The 18,365-nt window shown below is 45.4% G+C and overlaps 1 protein-coding gene across 4 annotated transcripts in view; it reads right to left on the bottom strand.

Moving 5' to 3' along the window:
• The window catches only part of NF2 (NF2, moesin-ezrin-radixin like (MERLIN) tumor suppressor), a 63,369-nt gene extending 52,235 nt beyond the window's left edge, over nt 1–11,134 (bottom strand). For all 4 annotated transcript variants that reach the window (XM_087942675.1, XM_087942677.1, XM_087942678.1 and 1 more), the window contains exons 1-2: nt 11,072–11,134; nt 9,377–10,225 (exon numbers count right to left, since the gene is read on the bottom strand). In XM_087942675.1, coding sequence (XP_087798801.1) covers nt 9,377–9,490 — 114 coding nt within the window. In that variant the 5' untranslated portion in view covers nt 9,491–10,225; nt 11,072–11,134. The remainder of the gene's footprint in view (nt 1–9,376; nt 10,226–11,071) is intronic.
• Nucleotides 11,135–18,365: the final 7,231 nt, after the last annotated feature.

Below are 18,365 nucleotides of genomic sequence, written 5' to 3'. Positions count from 1 at the left end.
GTTTTCAAACTCCAGCTGTGCTTTGCTAGGAAGGAGGGCAAGGATCTCCCCCCCCTCCCTCTTTCCTTCCTTCCTTCCCTCCCACCCTCCCTCGACGGAATTCAAGCCCAGCCACGGACTACAAATGAAGTGGAGCCTTATGTAACCTGGTGCAAAGCCTCTAATGAAGTTGGGGAAATCATTAAAATGCTGCAGTTCTCGGGAAACAAGAAAAGCGGGGTGGGTGGGAGAGAGAGAGAGAAAAAAAACAAACAGGGAAGCCTGCTTGGGTGTTTGCTTCAAGCTTTCAAAGACAGCAGGAACAGAGCTGGAAGGGATTTTGAAGGTCTTCTAGTCTAACAGATTAATGGGAAATTTAGCAAACGTTATCTGCAAGCGCCGTGGTGGTGCAGCAGTCAGGATGCAGTATTGCAGGCTAACTGTGCCAGCAGTTCGATCCTGACCAGATCAAGACTGACTCAGCCTTCCATCCTTCTGAGGTCAGTAAATGAGGACCCAGACTGTTGGGAGAAAGATGCTGACTCTGTTAACCACTTAGAGAAGGCTGTGAAGCACCGTGAAGCTGTATGTAAGTGCTATTGTTGTTTTCTTTCTGTTCAAGAAGGAGACCCTAATTCCAGACAAGGGGCTGTCCAGTCTCTTCCTAACAACCTCCAGGGATGGTGCGCCCACAACTTCTGGTGGCAAGCTGTTCCCCTGGTTAATTGTCCTCCCTGTGAGGAAGTTGCTCCTTAATTCCAGGTTGCTTCTCTCCTTGATCAGTTTCCATCCGTTGCTTCTTTTCCTGCCTTCTGGTGCTTTGGAAAATAGCTTGACTCCTTCCTCTCTGGGGCAGCCCCTCAAAATATTGGAAAGACTGCTCTCATGTCACCCTTGGTCCTTCTTTTCTCTAGAATTGGCCATCCCCACTTCCTGCAACCGTTCTTCCCAGGTCCTCGTGTCTAGGTCCTTCATCATCTTACATGCTCTCTTCGTAGTCATAGTAAGTCATATTCCTTGACTTATGACCGCAACTGAGCCCAAGCAGTCCCTAAACAAATGGGTTATAATTCGAGCACAAACTGTATGCCCAACTCGTCTCTAAATACCAGAATCCATCCTCATCTGTAACTGGGCCGCAGACACTTCCAACTGGCATTTCTAGGATTGGTAAGGCTTGGTCATCCGTGGAATAATGCCCATTTAATGGCCACTGAGAGATTGGAGCTTTGCAAAATCAATAGTTTGGTGTTTCTTTTTTAAAAAAACCTCCCATTATTATTATTATTTTTGCAATTTAATTAATTAAACTAAGATCTAATGCTGGTTCACTCCTTCCCTTGCATTCATACGGATTTTGATACCAAGCACAGGACCAGGTAAACGGATTTTCACAGGGCCGAAACAGATTAATGGGAAATTTAGCAAACGTTATTTACAAGCGCCGTGGTGGTGCAGCAGTTAGAATGCAGTATTGCAGGCTAACTGTGCCAGTAGTTCGATCCTGACCAGATCAAGACTGACTCAGCCTTCCATCCTTCCGAGGTCAGTAAATGAGGACCCAGACTGTTGGGAGAAAGATGCTGACTCTGTTAACCACTTAGAGAAGGCTGAGAAGCACTGTGAAGCTGTATGTAAGTGCTATTGTTATTTTTCCTTCCTTCCTTCCTCCTTCCCTCCCTCCCTTATCTTTCTCTTTCTCTCTTTCAATTCTTTTTCCTTCCTTCTCCTTCCCTCCCTCCTTCCCTTCCTTGTAATCTTTCTCTTTATCTCCTTCCTTCCTTCCTTCCTTCCTTCCTTCCTTCCTTCCTTCCTTCCTTCCTTCCTTCCTTCCTTCCTTCCTTCCTTCCTTCCTTTCCTTCCTAGCTTGCTTAAAGCCATGATTCTGGTTGCCATCCAACCCCAAGAAAGAAATGTAATCTTTAATAAAGTCCCAGGCAATTGACTATCTGGGGTTCTATCAAGAGATTAGACCTCCCTCTGGACTTTTTTAAGTGGAATTAATGACTTTAGTCCTTCTTTAATTTGCCCTGTTTGTCCGGGTGGAAAATCCAAGCCACTGATAAGATAAAGCACAAATTGACACAGGCAATAACAAAATGGTTAGGTTCCCTTTCTCAATTTAAGGTAGTGTGGTGACTGTAAATCACGGTCGTGTGAGAGCCACATATTGATTTCATGTCTTGCTGCCACCACCCTGAACGGATGGAGGACAGAATAATGGGGCCGAGGGACTTAATGAAGACGGGCTGAACTTCCTGCATTTGATGGGCTCGGCGGCCAGCGAAGATTCCGACCCGTGGTCAGTGATGGAATCGGTCCACTGTCAAGCCTGCCTGGTTACTGTCGATTCTTTAGCAGGAGAAACTTGCCAGTGAAGGAATATCTTTCCGGTAGAGGAAACAGGAATTAAAATGCAAGGCTCCAGATCTAATACAGAAAAGGGGATCGGGTGAAGGTCACACCTTCTTGATGCTATAATCCCCAACCGAAATAGACTGCGCTAGAGGAAGACCCATCACTGAGTGGTGTGGTGTCCTAGAATTGGAGCTCTTGCCTCACAGTCGGCGGCGAGTTCAATCCCAGGTAGAGGCAGGTATTTCTCTCTCTCTCGGCACAGTGAGAGTATATCTGCCGAATATAACTCCGCATTGGCAACAGGAAGGGCAGGCGGCCATTCAGCTTCATCCCGTTGTCCAGACTCCACCCGGAAAGGATTATGGGGGATCATTAAAAGAAAAAGAAGAGGGAGACCCATAATTGGACTGCAAGACTGTAAGACGTTCTAGATCAGGGGTCCCCAACCCCCGGTCCGTTAGCCGCCACCGGGCTATGGCATGCCAGAAACCGGGCCGCACAAACAAGCAAAGCCCCATCCGTGGGACGCAGGTAGCACGCAAAACCACATCTACAAAAAAACCACTCTCCACGAAACCGGTTCCTGGTGTTCCGAAGGTTGGGGGGTCGCTATTCTAAGGGGCACAAGGTGAGGTCGTCCCCCCGTGGTTCCTCTCTAACGTGGACGGTCCCCGGAAAACTCCTGGCAGGAATACAAATGTTCTTTTAACGGGTAGCCTTGTCATATTCCATTAGTCTTATCGTAACATGGCTTGTTGGAAGGATACGTGAACAAATTCCCTGATTAGAGGAGGAGAAGGGATGCACCGGCGAATATTTCTGCAGGTAGTGGGATTTACGATCTTGGCTAAAATGCAATGGGGCTCTCTTGTAATTTATCAGTGCATAAATATTTTTAAGTAAACAGGAACAGGTACTTAAATACCAGCCAGCTCCGGGGGGAGGGAAGAAATTTGGGGAGCTGGCATATCCAAGATTGGAGGGGTGCCGGGCTAAGGGGGGGGGGAAATCTATTAAGAGGGTGTCCATTATTTATTGCACTGCAACAGGCGGTTCGTTTGCAATTGGCAGGTGTGGGAACATCGCAATCTATATGGGCGCAGTGTCCTTCCCACAAGCGATGTCCTAACTGCTCCTTGGAAAATATCAGAGGTAAACCAAATGCAAAGCAGGAAAAAACTCGTCCGAAAGAACAGTCTGTACCAAATCTAATGCTCTAAATTGTGGGTTGTTTTTTTTTTGAAGAGCTGAGGAAAAACACTCGGGAGGGCAACGGTGCGTTTAGGGTTCGAACGCACAACGGCGCTGAGACCTGTGACTTACGACCGTTTTTCACAGTTACGACCTTTGCAGGCCGCGTGATCAAAATCTGGACGCCTGCCAACTGGTTTGTATTTACGACCATTGCCCTGTCCCGTGCGTGTGCGTCTTTTGTGACCGTCCGACAAAGCAGAGTCAACGGGGAAGCCAGATTCGCTTAATGCCCGGGTTACTGACTTATCCGCTGTAGTGATCTGCTTAACAACGGTGGCAAAAGAGGTCGTGCAGTAGGGCAAAAACTCACCCCAACGAAAACGTCTCTCTTCATTCATTCACTTTTTTTTTTACAGAGTTCTGTAGGCCCGTTGCCATTTTTATCCAAGGCAATCCCCCCCAAAAAAAAAAAAAAACAATCAGAAGTACTGGAACACAATTCAGGGAACAACATCTTCGAGGAGCCGCTGATCCAGTTCCACAGAGGAATGATTGAGTCCGTCATCTGCACTTCTAGAACTGTCTGGTTTGGTTCTGCAACCCAACAGGACAGACACAGATGCCAGAGAGGAATTAGGACTGAAGACAAAACAATTACTACCAACCTACCTTCCATTGAGGACCTGTATACTGCACGAGTCAAAAAGAGGGCTGTGAAAATATTTACAGACCCCTCACATCCTGGACATAAACTGTTTCAACTCCTTCCCTCAAAACGACACTATAGAGCACTGCACACCAGAACTAGACACAAGGACAGTTTTTTCCCTGAACACCATCACTCTGCTAAACAAATAATTCCCTCAACACTAACTATTTACAAAGGCTGCACTACTATTACTATTAATCTTCTCATCAATCCTTATCACCCATCCCCTCCCGCTTGTGACTGTATGACTGTAACTTTGTCGCCTGTATCCTAATGATTTTTATTGACTGTTTGATTGCTTATTTGTACCCTATGACTATTATTAAGTGTTGTAGCTGATGATTCTTGATGAATGTACCTTTTCTTTTACGTACACTGAGAGCATTTGCACCAAAGACAAATTCCTTGTGTGTCCAATCACACTTGGCCAATAAAAGAATTCTACCTTATTCCTATTGCTTATTTGTACCCTATGACTTATTGTACCCTATAAAGTGTATCTTATCATTCTTGACTCTTTTCTTTTATGTACACTGAGAGCATTTGCACCAAGACAAATTCCTTTTGTGTCCAATCACACTTGGCCAATAAATAATTCTATTCTATTCTATTCTATTCTATTCTATTCTATTCTATTCTATTCTATTCTATTCTAATTTTCCTATTCTATATTCCTATTCTATTCTAGTCTTATTGTACCCTATGACTATCATTAAGTGTTGTACCTGATGATTCTTGACTCTTGATGAATGTATCTTTTCTTTTATGTACACTGAGAGCATTTGCACCAAGACAAATTCCTTTTGTGTCCAATCACACTTGGCCAATAAATAATTCTATTCTATTCTATTCTATTCTATTCTATTCTATTCTATTCTATTCTATTCTATTCTAATTTTCCTATTCTATATTCCTATTCTATTCTAGTCTTATTGTACCCTATGACTATCATTAAGTGTTGTACCTGATGATTCTTGACTCTTGATGAATGTATCTTTTCTTTTATGTACACTGAGAGCATTTGCACCAAGACAAATTCCTTGTGTGTCCAATCACACTTGGCCAATAAAGAATTCTATATTGTCTAAAACAATTAGCCCGTTCAGGATTCACTCCGAAATAATTTATTAAAGTTAGACGCCAACCAATTCTCCACGATTCCGAGTGGCTCAGAACAGTCAAAGAAACGACAATAAAAACACAAGGAATCAGCAAGCCGAAAAGAAACCGAGGATGAATGAATAATTCATATTTCTGCTTGCTAGTAGCAAAGTGGGCTGTTAAATATTACAAAGGAGCTCATTTCAGATTTTCCTTCTCCTGCAGATTCATTTCCTGAGAACCTACACTCTTAATCTCATCTTCTTCATTCATCTAGCAGGATAATATGATTAGCTTTTAAAGCCGTTGCAAGGATTAAAGACAACACTTGTGAATTCTTTAAAAGCTGATAAATAATCATTAGAAAGCAGGCCAAGCAGACAAGAAGAAAGGTTAGAGGGTGAATATATACACCAGGAAAAGTGAAGATCTTAAAAGTCCAAAGTTACCAGAGGAAAGATAATCAAGGAAATTAACACTGGAGCAAATCCAGTTATTAGATTCACTGCTGGAATAGTAGACTGGACTAAAGGCAGAACTGAAAACTTTGCATTAAAAAAAACCCAGAAAAATAATGACAATAAATCATGCTGTTGATCCACGCAGAAATGTTGACAGACTATATTTACCAAAGAAAATGGGTGGGCGAGGAATATTGCAAGTACAGGAGGAGGAGGAGGAGGAGGAGGAGGAATAACAATAATAACAATAACAACATCAATAACAACAACAACAATAATAATAATAATAATAATAATAATAATAATAATAATAATAATAATAATAATAATAATGGTGGTAGAGGAGAAGGAGAAGAAGAAGAAGAAGAAAGATGGAGGAAGAGAAGGAAGAAGAAAAGGGAGAAGAAGGAAAAGGAGGAAAAGCAGAAGCAGAAGAAGAAGGAGACATTGGAAGAATATATGGACAGTGAAGATGCACCAAAACTGAGGTCCTCAAGTTACGACCACAACTGAGCCCAAAGTTGATGTCGCTAAACGAAACATTTGTTAAGCCGCCTTGCCCCATTGTACAACGTTTCTTGCCACTGTTGCTAAGGAAATCGTTGTATTGGTTAAATCAGTATTTGGATTTTCCCATCAACTTCCATTCCCAGATTTTCCCATTCAGTATTAAGTTGGGAATTCTGGGAATTGAAGTCCACAAGCCTTCAAAAGTGGCCCAAGTTGGACACCCGTTTTACAATTTAAGGCAAAGCAACTCCTAAACAACTATTATCGTTTGTCTTTTAGTGACCCCATAATCCCTTACATCTGGGGTGGGGGGGAGGAGAGAGGGGGGGTCAATTGAATGGAGGGGAGTGTTTATCGGCCGGATGCCCTTCCCGTCACCAATGCAGGGTTCACAGCAGATAATTCCATACCCTGATTCCCCTTCCCTCTGCCAGGAGGCCGCTGAGAAGCAAGCAAATAAAATATTTATATTATTCCCTCCCACTTCATTCTGCGACAAAGAGATGTCAAAATAGATAGATAAGGAGCGAGTTATCTGGGCCGTGAAAAGCTATTTTTATTTTCTTATGCTGCATGACAACCCGATAATGACTTTTTAATTAAAAGCCATTTCTGCTAATCCACCAAGGAGATACTGTAAACAGCGTTTAAGGCGCCAGAACAAAACCACTCGGCTTGTTCCGTGGGGACATACGGCGGAGATACGCAAGTGTGGATAACACACTGAGAGTCACACTCTGTTAACAAGCATACAAAAAGGCTAGGGGTAGATCAGAAAATGAAACTGGGGGGGGGGTTTTTTAAAAAAAATTAGGGGTGTTTATGCAATGTTGGAATTTAAGGTTGCAATGTGGTGTCTCCCAAGAGGCTTACATATCAGAATTATCTTTTCGTTTAGTTTAGTTTCTTGTCATATTGCACCTCGTACAACGAAATCAAACACCATCTTCAGTGCACATCATGACCATGAAAATAAACACAAACACACATCCTTCACTCTCCACACATTGAATTGAAAAACCCCTCATATTGCATTCATATCTCACTATATACAGTAGAATTCAGTATAGCTCCTGCCCTGGGATAGCAGCTGATTCTCAGCCTATTTGTCCTTGATTTTATTATTATCCTGTACCGGCTGCCAGATGGTAATAGTAGTGAATAAGATCGTTATTGAACTCAATTAGTTTACAGAATCTGGTTAACCAATAATAAAGATATTGTTATCGTAGCTCTCTTTTGGAAGTGCAAGATGGGCAGCAAATAAATTCAATGATAACCAAGGGTGGGATTCTACCAGTTCGCACCTATTCGCTAGAACTGGTTGTTAACATTCTAAGCAGTCAGGAGAACCGGTTGTTAGAAGAAATTACTGGTCTAATCCTGTAAGGAAGGCAGGAAGGAAACATTCTGGTGTTGCTTACAGAAACTGCCTCTCCGTTAACCCTTATTACATTCTTGGCAGGACTAGACTTCCTGTCTCAGGAACTTCTCTGGAGTTTTTTCCCCCTCCTTTGCTGGTACTTTGCTTGTGTGGAGCGACCATTCAAAATTACAATGGCACTGAAAAAAGTGACTTATGACCATTTTTCACACTTACGACTGTTGCAGCATCCCCACAGTCCTGAGAGGCCAGGCGAGGAGATGCGTGCCTCGATGTGAGTGATGTTGAGTTGGCCACGCCCAGCCAATAGCATGACCACCAAGCCATGTCCACCCAATCACATGGCCCCCCAAAGCCACACCTACTACCTAAGCCACGCCCACAGAACCGGTTGTTAAAAATTTTGACTCTCACCCCTGATGATAACAATAACAATAATAAAGGGATGATGATTCTAACACTGTCAAACATTCCCAGCGGCCCATCCCGGATCCTTGGGAAGGGCTTGACAGGTGAATCAAAATGCCAAACCCAGTGTAAACATCTGGCTGACTGTGCAAAGAACCATAATAATAAGAAAGCAAAGGAAGCACCCATAGGGACGCGCGCCAACACCCATAACGCAATGCACACAGGGCCCCCACGCCCCCTTGCGCATGTGTGCATGGCCTCCTGCGCGCACCCTCCCGGGTGCCCCATGCCTTTCTGCGCATGCGCATGAGTCTTCCTCACGCGCCCCACCCCCTGCACATGACGATCAGCTGGAGGGCGGGGGGCGGGCACGCATGCACAGTAGACCAGCTCTGGGGCTACGGCTTGCGTGCCGGCGAAGATGGCTCGTCGTGCCACTTCCGGCACGCAGGTTCGCCATCACGGGAATAGATTTTTTATATGTTTTAGCGTCCAGGCCCCTAATCATCTTTGTTGCTCTTCTCTACACTTTTCTCTACATTAAATTTCATTTTGTTAGATATGGCCCATTGTTCTGCCAAGATCCAACTGGATCTTGAGTCTTATTTTCTGGAGTGTTGGCTATTATATATATATGAGTTTGGATGCATCTCTTAAACCTGGTTTTTGTGTTATTGTGTGAACCTGGAATGCTGACGGAGAACTGCAGGCCTTAAAAATAGAATAGAATAACAGAGATGGAAGGGACCTTGGAGGTCTTCTAGTCCAACCCCCCTGCTTAGGCAGTTAACCCTACACCACTTCAGACAAATGGCTGTCCAATCTCTTCTTAAAAACTTCCAGTGATGGAGCATTCACAACTTCTGGTGGCAAGCTGTTCCACCGGTTAATTGTTCCGTCAGGAAATTTCTCCTTAGTTCTAAGTTGCTTCTCTCCTTGACGAGTTTCCATCCTTTGCTTCTTGTCCTGCCTTCAGGTGGAACGCCGTTCCCTTCCCCACCAAAGAATGTTCTCCTATTTTTCTACTTGCCTTTTTTTAACCTGCTTTCGAACTGCTAGGTTGGCAGAAGCCGGGACAAGCAACGGGAGCTCGCTCCGTGACGGGGCGCTGAGGGTTCGAACGGCCGAACCGCCGACCTTTTCTGACCCACAAGCTCAGCGTCTTCTGCACTGAGCCACCGCGTCCCTTAGCTGTATCGCGCTAAATCCCTCCAATTTGTTGTTGCGCCCCCCCCACAGCTTTTAAAAGCAACCACAAAGGTTATTTACCTCACAATTGAATTCCATTTCGGCATCCATGGTAATAATCCGAACGGTGAAGGTCTTGGGCTGCTTCCTTTTCAGCGAACTGAAACTCATGCGGGAGGCGATGGCCCCAGCCATGGCGAATCCCCTTAGACTTCACCCTGTGCCAAGGGGGGCGGGGGTAACCCTGAGCCTTCTCTGGGGGAAGGTCCAAAGGGGGGGGGGGAAGTGGGAGAGGGTAACTAGGACCACCGACCCACAGTTTAGATGCACAAGCACAAGGCCCTCCGAAGAACCAGCTGGCTCGTCCAGAGTTTTTCTATGAGAAAAAGGTGAGGAGGCGTCCAACTCGCCCCCTTTAACATGTTTCCAAGGTGGGGCTTTGTCCCCTCTGGTTTTCCTCGCTGATGGGAGTCAGAAAGGAGCAAGAGAAAAAGGAAACACGCCCCCACCCCCGACTCTGTTCAAAATGGGGAGGGCACCCTAAATTGCAAAACCTAGACGGGGTTTTTGATAGGAACTTGGGGGGCTGTTATTGGACTGGCACAACTCAGTTGCCCGCTGATGGGTGGGTTTGGCCCAGGAGGAAAAGGGGAGAGTGACACACACACCCCAATTTTATTTGGCAAAGAAAACGCCTGGGAGTCTGAAATCGGGCCAATCTTGACCTGGGTGGGAAGGTGGGCTCCCTTTTCAAAGGCTTTCTAATCCTCTAATATATTTTTTTTTGACGGGGTGGGCAGAAACTGCCCCTCCATGAAGGATTCCTGGGGAGGGGGAGGGTTTTCTGGTGGGCCCGGGAGAAATCGGTCAACCCACTTCGGCCCTTCTTGTTTGGGGGAACCACGGAGGGAAATCCAGAGCCGAAGAGACCTGGTGAGAAAGAAAGAAAAAAAAAGTGGGGTGAATAAGAGGAATAAATGTTCTATGGATTCACAGAAGAGCAGGGAAGCTTTTAGGCCACTTCTCCAAGGGAAACAAGCCTGGATTAATCCCCATCGGTCCTAAGCCACCATCCCGTTTCTGGAACCCCCGGCCAGAAAACCAAGAAGGAGAACAAAATGGGGAAAAAAGAGATGATCAATTTTGCAATTAAATATATAAAGGGGGGGGACCCCAGCAAGTAAAGGGACACTCTTTAAAAGGGGGAGAGGGATTATTGAATTCAAGGCTGGGGGGAGGAGGAGGAGGAAATAAAGGGTCTGGGGCTTCCAGCGACCACCAATCCAGTCTTCCTAAGACTTATTGGGAGGGGAACAGGGCTCTCAATGTCCAGATACAGATATATGGGGAGGGGGCTTTAAGGTGGCAAGGTGGGGGGAGAAAGCTCTCAATGCCCCTATACAGATATATGGGGCGGGGGCTTCAAGGTGGCGAGGCTCCTTGTAATTAGGGGAGGGGGCTTCCTATTGTCAAGGCGTGTGAATTTATAAGGGGAGGCTGCCATAAAATATATGGGGAAGGGTCTCCAAAGGACAAAGGGCATAACCTGGGGGCTTTTATGGGGACTATTAGGGAAGGGGCTTCTATAAGACCTTTTGGGGGCAGGCAGAGTTTGAAGGGGGTTCTCGCCCGAGGGGGTCCAGGGACCTTCCCGCGTGGAAGGGGGCTGGGGAGGAGGCCCCCGGCCCAATAATAGGGAGGGGCTCCTGTGGACAGGGGGTCTCTCCTCGGGGTGCCTCCACGCCGCCCCCCCCCGCCGTGAAACGCTGCCCTCACCTCGGCCACCACAGCCTAACCTGCCACTCCTCGCCTCTCGCTTCTGATTGGCGGAGAAAGGGGCATAAGCCCGCCTCTGGAGGAGGGGCGCCGCGGTTTTGACCGCCCACTCGGTCCTGGGGGCGTCGGTCCCCGAGCGGGGGAGGACAATGCAGCACTTCCGGTTGCTGAGCGACGGTCGCCATTTGCGGGGCGGTGCGAGGCGTCCCCGCCGGACTCTCACCCTCTCCTCCAAAATCTTTGCCGTGCCCAATCTTGGGTTTTTAGAGGCGCCGTTAAAGGTCTCTTCACGCGGCGGCCGAAGGCGACATTTTCTCTCCCGCGAACCACTACCCTCAGCGCGTTCCAAAAAGAACCGGAAAGGTGGAGGCGGGTGTAACCGCATCCTCTAAGCGAAATGATTTGGGAAGTGACGGATTGGTGGATACGCTTGTCTATCCGCATGAACGGCCCACCCTCTGCAATGAGCATAGACGCGAGGAAGGCAGACTAGAGATGGAGGCTAGAGATGGCGTGGCCTTGAGCGCCCTCTAATGCAAGAAATGGAGAAGGGAAAAAAAGTACACAAAGGAAGTTATGAGGAATGAACTCGTGTTATGCATTCACACAACGCACCGAACCATAAAATAAATGAATGGGTTTCGTTTGCCTGACCCGCTAAGTTATCCAAAGGACCCAACGAATCAAATGAGGGCTGCGAAAATGCAACCAACCGATAGGGGGCAGCAGAGTTTGTGTTTTTTTCCATCTCTGGGTTTTTTCCCCTTAGTGGTGATTGGGAAAACTTCAAGCCAGGTCCTCTAATTTTACTTAAGTGAATTGTGCAAAAGTAACAACTGCAAATTATTTGGACAGAGGAGGGGGGGGTTCGACTAGATGACCTACAAGGTCCCTTCCAACTCTGTTAATCTGTTAAAAAATAAATTTGTGGAGTTTCAACTAACCTGGGTAATGTATTGTGTGAATGAAGCTTGTAGAGTTTTTTTAAATAGTTTATTCTCAATTTCAACTTATTAAAAACAAAGGGGTGTAAGAACAGTTTAAGACCACAAAAAAACAAACCACAGGTGGAGAATTGATTGTGAAGTATAATACACACCCCTTTATTCCAGCTTTAGTCTGGATTTATATGTTTAAATCATAGTTGAATAAATGAACCGTGATTAGCTGGCTTCGAAACGTGGCATCCCTGCACAGCTATGATGTCCAGACCAGGGTTTGCCTCGTTCGCAAAGCCAAAATAAAACTGCCCATTCTGCGGCTTAATCTGCTCTTTGAAGTCAGCACCATCTGGAAGGAGCCTTGCCAGTTTGTTTTGGGCTCTGAAAATACAAAATACTGGCTTTAAATAACATATTAAATGATAAGCAAAAGAAATCTCATTCTGGCTTGAGGTGCAAATCTGGTCAGTGGTCTTAATGCATGAAAAAAAAACAGATGTTCCCAGCTAAAAGCACTTAATTTGCAGCATTTTTAAGCCACGATGTCTCTCCCTCATTAACTTGAAACATCCAGAGGGGGAAAAAAAAGTTTATTTAGTAGCCCTAAATAATATTGAGAAAAAACAAGCACTTTGCTTAGCCAAATCAATCAAAGTTTTGGCAACCACAAACACACAGCAAAGCTTGGTGAGAGTTCACCTTCCTTTATCGCAGTGTGGGGGCAAATTTGCCTGTTTTATTTGCTGACATTGAAACCTACTGTCGATTAATCAATAACTCAAAAGGTAAAATTCAGCAGGTAAGTCAAGCACATTGTAGACATCATGAACCGACCCTTTGAGGCTGCCCGCTGTCTGAAGCATTATGCAATGTGTGAATCCTTGTTAAATAACAAGCTAAGATTATGCAAACCTAACAGCAGGCCAAAAAAAAAAAAAAAAGTTAAAACCCCTAAACTAGCCATTCTCCAGGTCAAGGGGAAAGATTTAATTATTTCCCCAGCGTGTTGAAAATTCTGCCATCCATCGTTTTTGCAAAATGTTCATTGAAACCTAGCAAGCATCCCATTCTGGAGACATCTGCTACTGTGCCCCTCAAATGCCCTTGCCCAGTGCCAGCCTATTATCATCATGGATCATTCCGACATCAGAGATGGCCACCTGATCTGCATTCCTGGCCTGGCTGAAGAAGACTAAGCCAGCTTTCGTTGGCTGGCTGAAGCTACCATGGAGCGTAGCCAGCATAATTTGTGGAAATGTTGTGAATTCTGGTCAGGTCAGCTGCTGTTGTGGTTCACTGGCAGCAGGTGTGGATGGCGGAGGTCTTGGAGAGCGAGGACTCAGGTGAGGGGCCTGCGTGTGATGCAGGGATGGGGCCAGGACCATCAGGGAGTGGAGTGCTGCCTTCGGAGAGTGTGGAGGCTGGCAGCAGTGATAAAGAGGCCCCCGAGGAGCCTGTGCCCAGTGCATGTGTGCGCAGGGCTGCTCGAAGGAAAGAACAGCTGCAACAGGAAGGGCGACTCGGGAGTAAGGCTGCAAGGCAATGGCCCCTCCCTTCAGAGATAAAAGCCAGCTGAGAAACCCGAGTTTTTTGTAGGAAGCAAAGAAGTTTTTGCACTCAAGCCTTGTGGACGTTCGAACTATCTTAGTTTGTGTTTGGAGACTCTTTGTGTTTGAAATATTTCTTGGCAACTTTATCTAGTGTTCTTGGCAGCCTTGCATAACCTTGGCAAGGCTCGTTCTTCTCAGAGACAATTAGTCTGAAACAGCCTTTTAACCGGGAAGGAACGGAATTCATAAGAACAATTAAAAGGTTTTGCTGTTTCCTCCTTTTCGTGTTTGTTTCCTTGGAACAAGGTTTGGGTCAGAACAGCTGCTGAGTTTTAAAACCACACCCGCTTCTTGCTTTCCCTGGGTGATTTTAAAACTTCAGTCTACAGTGTTTGGTGGCCTCAGTGGTCAAGTCGACCCTGAAAGGTAGGCCAGTTCAGAAAACAAGGCAAGGCAGGAATTGCAGGAATGCGACTTGCTTATATAGCATGGCATTTAGCAATTTTTAAGATGTAGAGAATACAGAATGACAACAGTTGGAAGGAACCTTAGAGGTCTTTTAGTCCAACCCCTTGTTTGAGCAAGACACCCTGCACCATTCTGGACAAAGAGCTGTCCAGTCTTTCCTTGCAAACCTCCCGTGACGGAGCACCCACAATTTCTGTGCATTGATTATAGTATTATTCTGTCACTGAAAAGTTGCCTCGTTAGGTCATGAAAGGCCTGCAAGAAAACCACCAAGCTCAAGAGAGCCCCAAGGACCCCACAGTTCTCTCCTCGTCCTCCTCCTCCTCCTTTCCTTCTAGTACTGATGATGTTACCTAGTTGGGTAATGAAATGCTTGCAAGACAACAAGCAAGATCAGAGAGCATCAAGGACCCCACAATCCTCATAAGTGTGCACTTATGAAAGAAAGTTTGATGTTTTTATGTTTTGTTTGTTTTTGTTTGTCTTTAAAAACCAGTAAAACTTGCACACACAAAAAAGGACCCCACAATCCTCCTCCTTTCCACAAACCCCACTCGCTTCTAGCGCTCATGATGTTACCTAGTTTGGGTCATGAAATGTCTGGGGAAAAAACAACAAGCAAGCTTAGAGAGCATTAAGGACCCTTCTCCTTCTCCTGCTGCTTCTACTTCTACTTCTCCTCCTCCTTTTCCTCTTCCTCCCTTTTCTTCTTCCTTCTCTTCTTCCTCATTCTTTCTTCTTCTTCTTCTTCTTCTTCTTCTTCTTCTTCTTCTTCTTCTTCTTCTTCTTCTTCTTCTTCTTCTTCTTCTTCTTCTTCTCCTTCTCCTTCTCCTTCTCCTTCTCCTTCTCCTTCTCCTTCTCCTTCTCCTTCTCCTTCTCCTTCTCCTCCCCTCCCCCTCCCCTACCCCTCCTCCCCCTTCTTCCTCTTCTTCTCCTCCTCCTCCTTCTTCTTCCCTCCTCCTCCTCCTTTCTCTTCTTCCTCTCCTCCTTCTTCCTCTTCTTCTCCTCCTCCTCCTCCCTCTTCTTCCTCTTTGTGTTTGGAGACTCTTTGTGTTTGAAATATTTCTTGGCAACTTTATCTAGTGTTCTTGGCAGCCTTGCATAACCTTGGCAAGGCTCGTTCTTATCAGAGACAATTAATCTGAAACAGCCCTTTAACCGGGAAGGAACTGAATTCATAAGAACAATTAAAAGGTTTTGCTGTTTCCTCCTTTTCGTGTTTGTTTCCTTGGAACAAGGTTTGGGTCAGAACAGCTGCTGAGTTTTAAAACCACACCCACTTCTTGCTTTCCCTGGGTGATTTTAAAACTTCAGTCTACAGTGTTTGGTGGCCTCAGTGGTCAAGTCGACCCTGAAAGGTAGGCCAGTTCAGAAAACAAGGCAAGGCAGGAATTGCAGGAATGCGACTTGCTTATATAGCATGGCATTTAGCAATTTTTAAGATGTAGAGAATACAGAATGACAACAGTTGGAAGGAACCTTAGAGGTCTTTTAGTCCAACCCCTTGTTTGAGCAAGACACCCTGCACCATTCTGGACAAAGAGCTGTCCAGTCTTTCCTTGCAAACCTCCCGTGACGGAGCACCCACAATTTCTGTGCATTGATTATAGTATTATTCTGTCACTGAAAAGTTGCCTCTTTAGGTCATGAAAGGTCTGCAAGAAAACCACCAAGCTCAAGAAAGCCCCAAGGACCCCACAGTTCTCTCCTCCTCCTCCTCCTCCTCCTCCTTTCCTTCTAGTACTGATGATGTTACCTAGTTGGGTAATGAAATGCTTGCAAGACAACAAGCAAGATCAGAGAGCATCAAGGACCCCACAATCCTCATAAGTGTGCACTTATGAAAGAAAGTTTGATGTTTTTATGTTTTGTTTGTTTTTGTTTGTCTTTAAAAACCAGTAAAACTTGCAAAAAAAAAAAAGGACCCCACAATCCTCCTCCTTTCCACAAACCCCACTCGCTTCTAGCGCTCATGATGTTGCCTAGTTTGGGTCATGAAATGTCTGGGGAAAAACAAGCAAGCTTAGAGAGCATTAAGGACCCTTCTCCTTCTCCTGCTGCTTCTACTTCTACTTCTCCTCCTCCTTTTCCTCTTCCTCCCTTTTCTTCTTCCTTCTCTTCTTCCTCATTCTTTCTTCTTCTTCTTCTTCTTCTTCTTCTTCTTCTTCTTCTTCTTCTTCTTCTTCTTCTTCTTCTTCTTCTTCTTCTTCTTCTTTCTCCTTCTCCTTCTCCTTCTCCTTCTCCTTCTCCTTCTTCTCCTCCTTCTCCTTCTCCTTCTCCTTCTCCTTCTCCTTCTCCTTCTCCTCCCCTACCCCTCCCCCTACCCCTACCCCTCCCCTTCTTCCTCTCTTCTTCTCCTCCTCCTCCTTCTTCTTCCCCTCCTCCTCCTCCTCCTTTCTCTTCTTCCTCTCCTCCTTCTTCCTCTTCTTCTCCTCCTCCTCCTCCCTCTTCTTCCTCTTTGTGTTTGGAGACTCTTTGTGTTTGAAATATTTCTTGGTAAATTTATCTAGTGTTCTTGGCAGCCTTCAATAACCTTGGCAAGGCTCGTTCTTATCAGAGACAATTAGTCTGAAACAGCCCTTTAACCGGGAAGGAACGGAATTCATAAGAACAATTAAAAGGTTTTGCTGTTTCCTCCTTTTCGTGTTTGTTTCCTTGGAACAAGGTTTGGGTCAGAACAGCTGCTGAGTTTTAAAACCACACCCGCTTCTTGCTTTCCCTGGGTGATTTTAAAACTTCAGTCTACAGTGTTTGGTGGCCTCAGTGGTCAAGTCGACCCTGAAAGGTAGGCCAGTTCAGAAAACAAGGCAAGGCAGGAATTGCAGGAATGCGACTTGCTTATATAGCATGGCATTTAGCAATTTTTAAGATGTAGAGAATACAGAATGACAACAGTTGGAAGGAACCTTAGAGGTCTTTTAGTCCAACCCCTTGTTTGAGCAAGACACCCTGCACCATTCTGGACAAAGAGCTGTCCAGTCTTTCCTTGCAAACCTCCCGTGACGGAGCACCCACAATTTCTGTGCATTGATTATAGTATTATTCTGGCACTGAAAAGTTGCCTCTTTAGGTCATGAAAGGTCTGCAAGAAAACCACCAAGCTCAAGAAAGCCCCAAGGACCCCACAGTTCTCTCCTCCTCCTCCTCCTTTCCTTCTAGTACTGATGATGTTACCTAGTTGGGTAATGAAATGCTTGCAAGACAACAAGCAAGATCAGAGAGCATCAAGGACCCCACAATCCTCATAAGTGTGCACTTATGAAAGAAAGTTTGATGTTTTTATGTTTTGTTTGTTTTTGTTTGTCTTTAAAAACCAGTAAAACTTGCAAAAAAAAAAAAAGGACCCCACAATCCTCCTCCTTTCCACAAACCCCACTCGCTTCTAGCGCTCATGATGTTGCCTAGTTTGGGTCATGAAATGTCTGGGGAAAAAACAAGCAAGCTTAGAGAGCATTAAGGACCCTTCTCCTTCTCCTGCTGCTTCTACTTCTACTTCTCCTCCTCCTTTTCCTCTTCCTCCCTTTTCTTCTTCCTTCTCTTCTTCCTCATTCTTTCTTCTTCTTCTTCTTCTTCTTCTTCTTCTTCTTCTTCTTCTTCTTCTTCTTCTTCTTCTTCTTCTTCTTCTTCTTCTTCTTCTTCTTCTTCTTCTCCTTCTCCTTCTCCTTCTCCTTCTCCTTCTCCTTCTCCTTCTCCTTCTCCTTCTCCTTCTCCTTCTCCTCCCCCTACCCCTCCCCTACCCCTACCCCCTCCCCCTTCTTCCTCTTCTTCTCCTCCTCCTCCTTCTTCTTCCCTCCTCCTCCTCCTTTCTCTTCTTCCTCTCCTCCTTCTTCCTCTTCTTCTCCTCCTCCTCCTCCCTCTTCTTCCTCTTTGTGTTTGGAGACTCTTTGTGTTTGAAATATTTCTTGGTAAATTTATCTAGTGTTCTTGGCAGCCTTCAATAACCTTGGCAAGGCTCGTTCTTATCAGAGACAATTAGTCTGAAACAGCCCTTTAACCGGGAAGGAACGGAATTCATAAGAACAATTAAAAGGTTTTGCTGTTTCCTCCTTTTCGTGTTTGTTTCCTTGGAACAAGGTTTGGGTCAGAACAGCTGCTGAGTTTTAAAACCACACCCACTTCTTGCTTTCCCTGGGTGATTTTAAAACTTCAGTCTACAGTGTTTGGTGGCCTCAGTGGTCAAGTCGACCCTGAAGGTAGGCCAGTTCAGAAAACAAGGCAAGGCAGGAATTGCAGGAATGCGACTTGCTTATATAGCATGGCATTTAGCAATTTTTAAGATGTAGAGAATACAGAATGACAACAGTTGGAAGGAACCTTAGAGGTCTTTTAGTCCAA

The sequence above is a fragment of the Notechis scutatus genome, chromosome 13, assembly GCF_049901735.1.
Source record: "Notechis scutatus isolate UNSWTSFEM ecotype Mainland chromosome 13, rNotScu1.2, whole genome shotgun sequence".
Taxonomy (NCBI): domain Eukaryota; kingdom Metazoa; phylum Chordata; class Lepidosauria; order Squamata; family Elapidae; genus Notechis; species Notechis scutatus.
The sequence above is the reverse complement of the archived record's forward strand: the minus strand, read 5'-3'. Positions and strand labels throughout refer to the sequence as shown.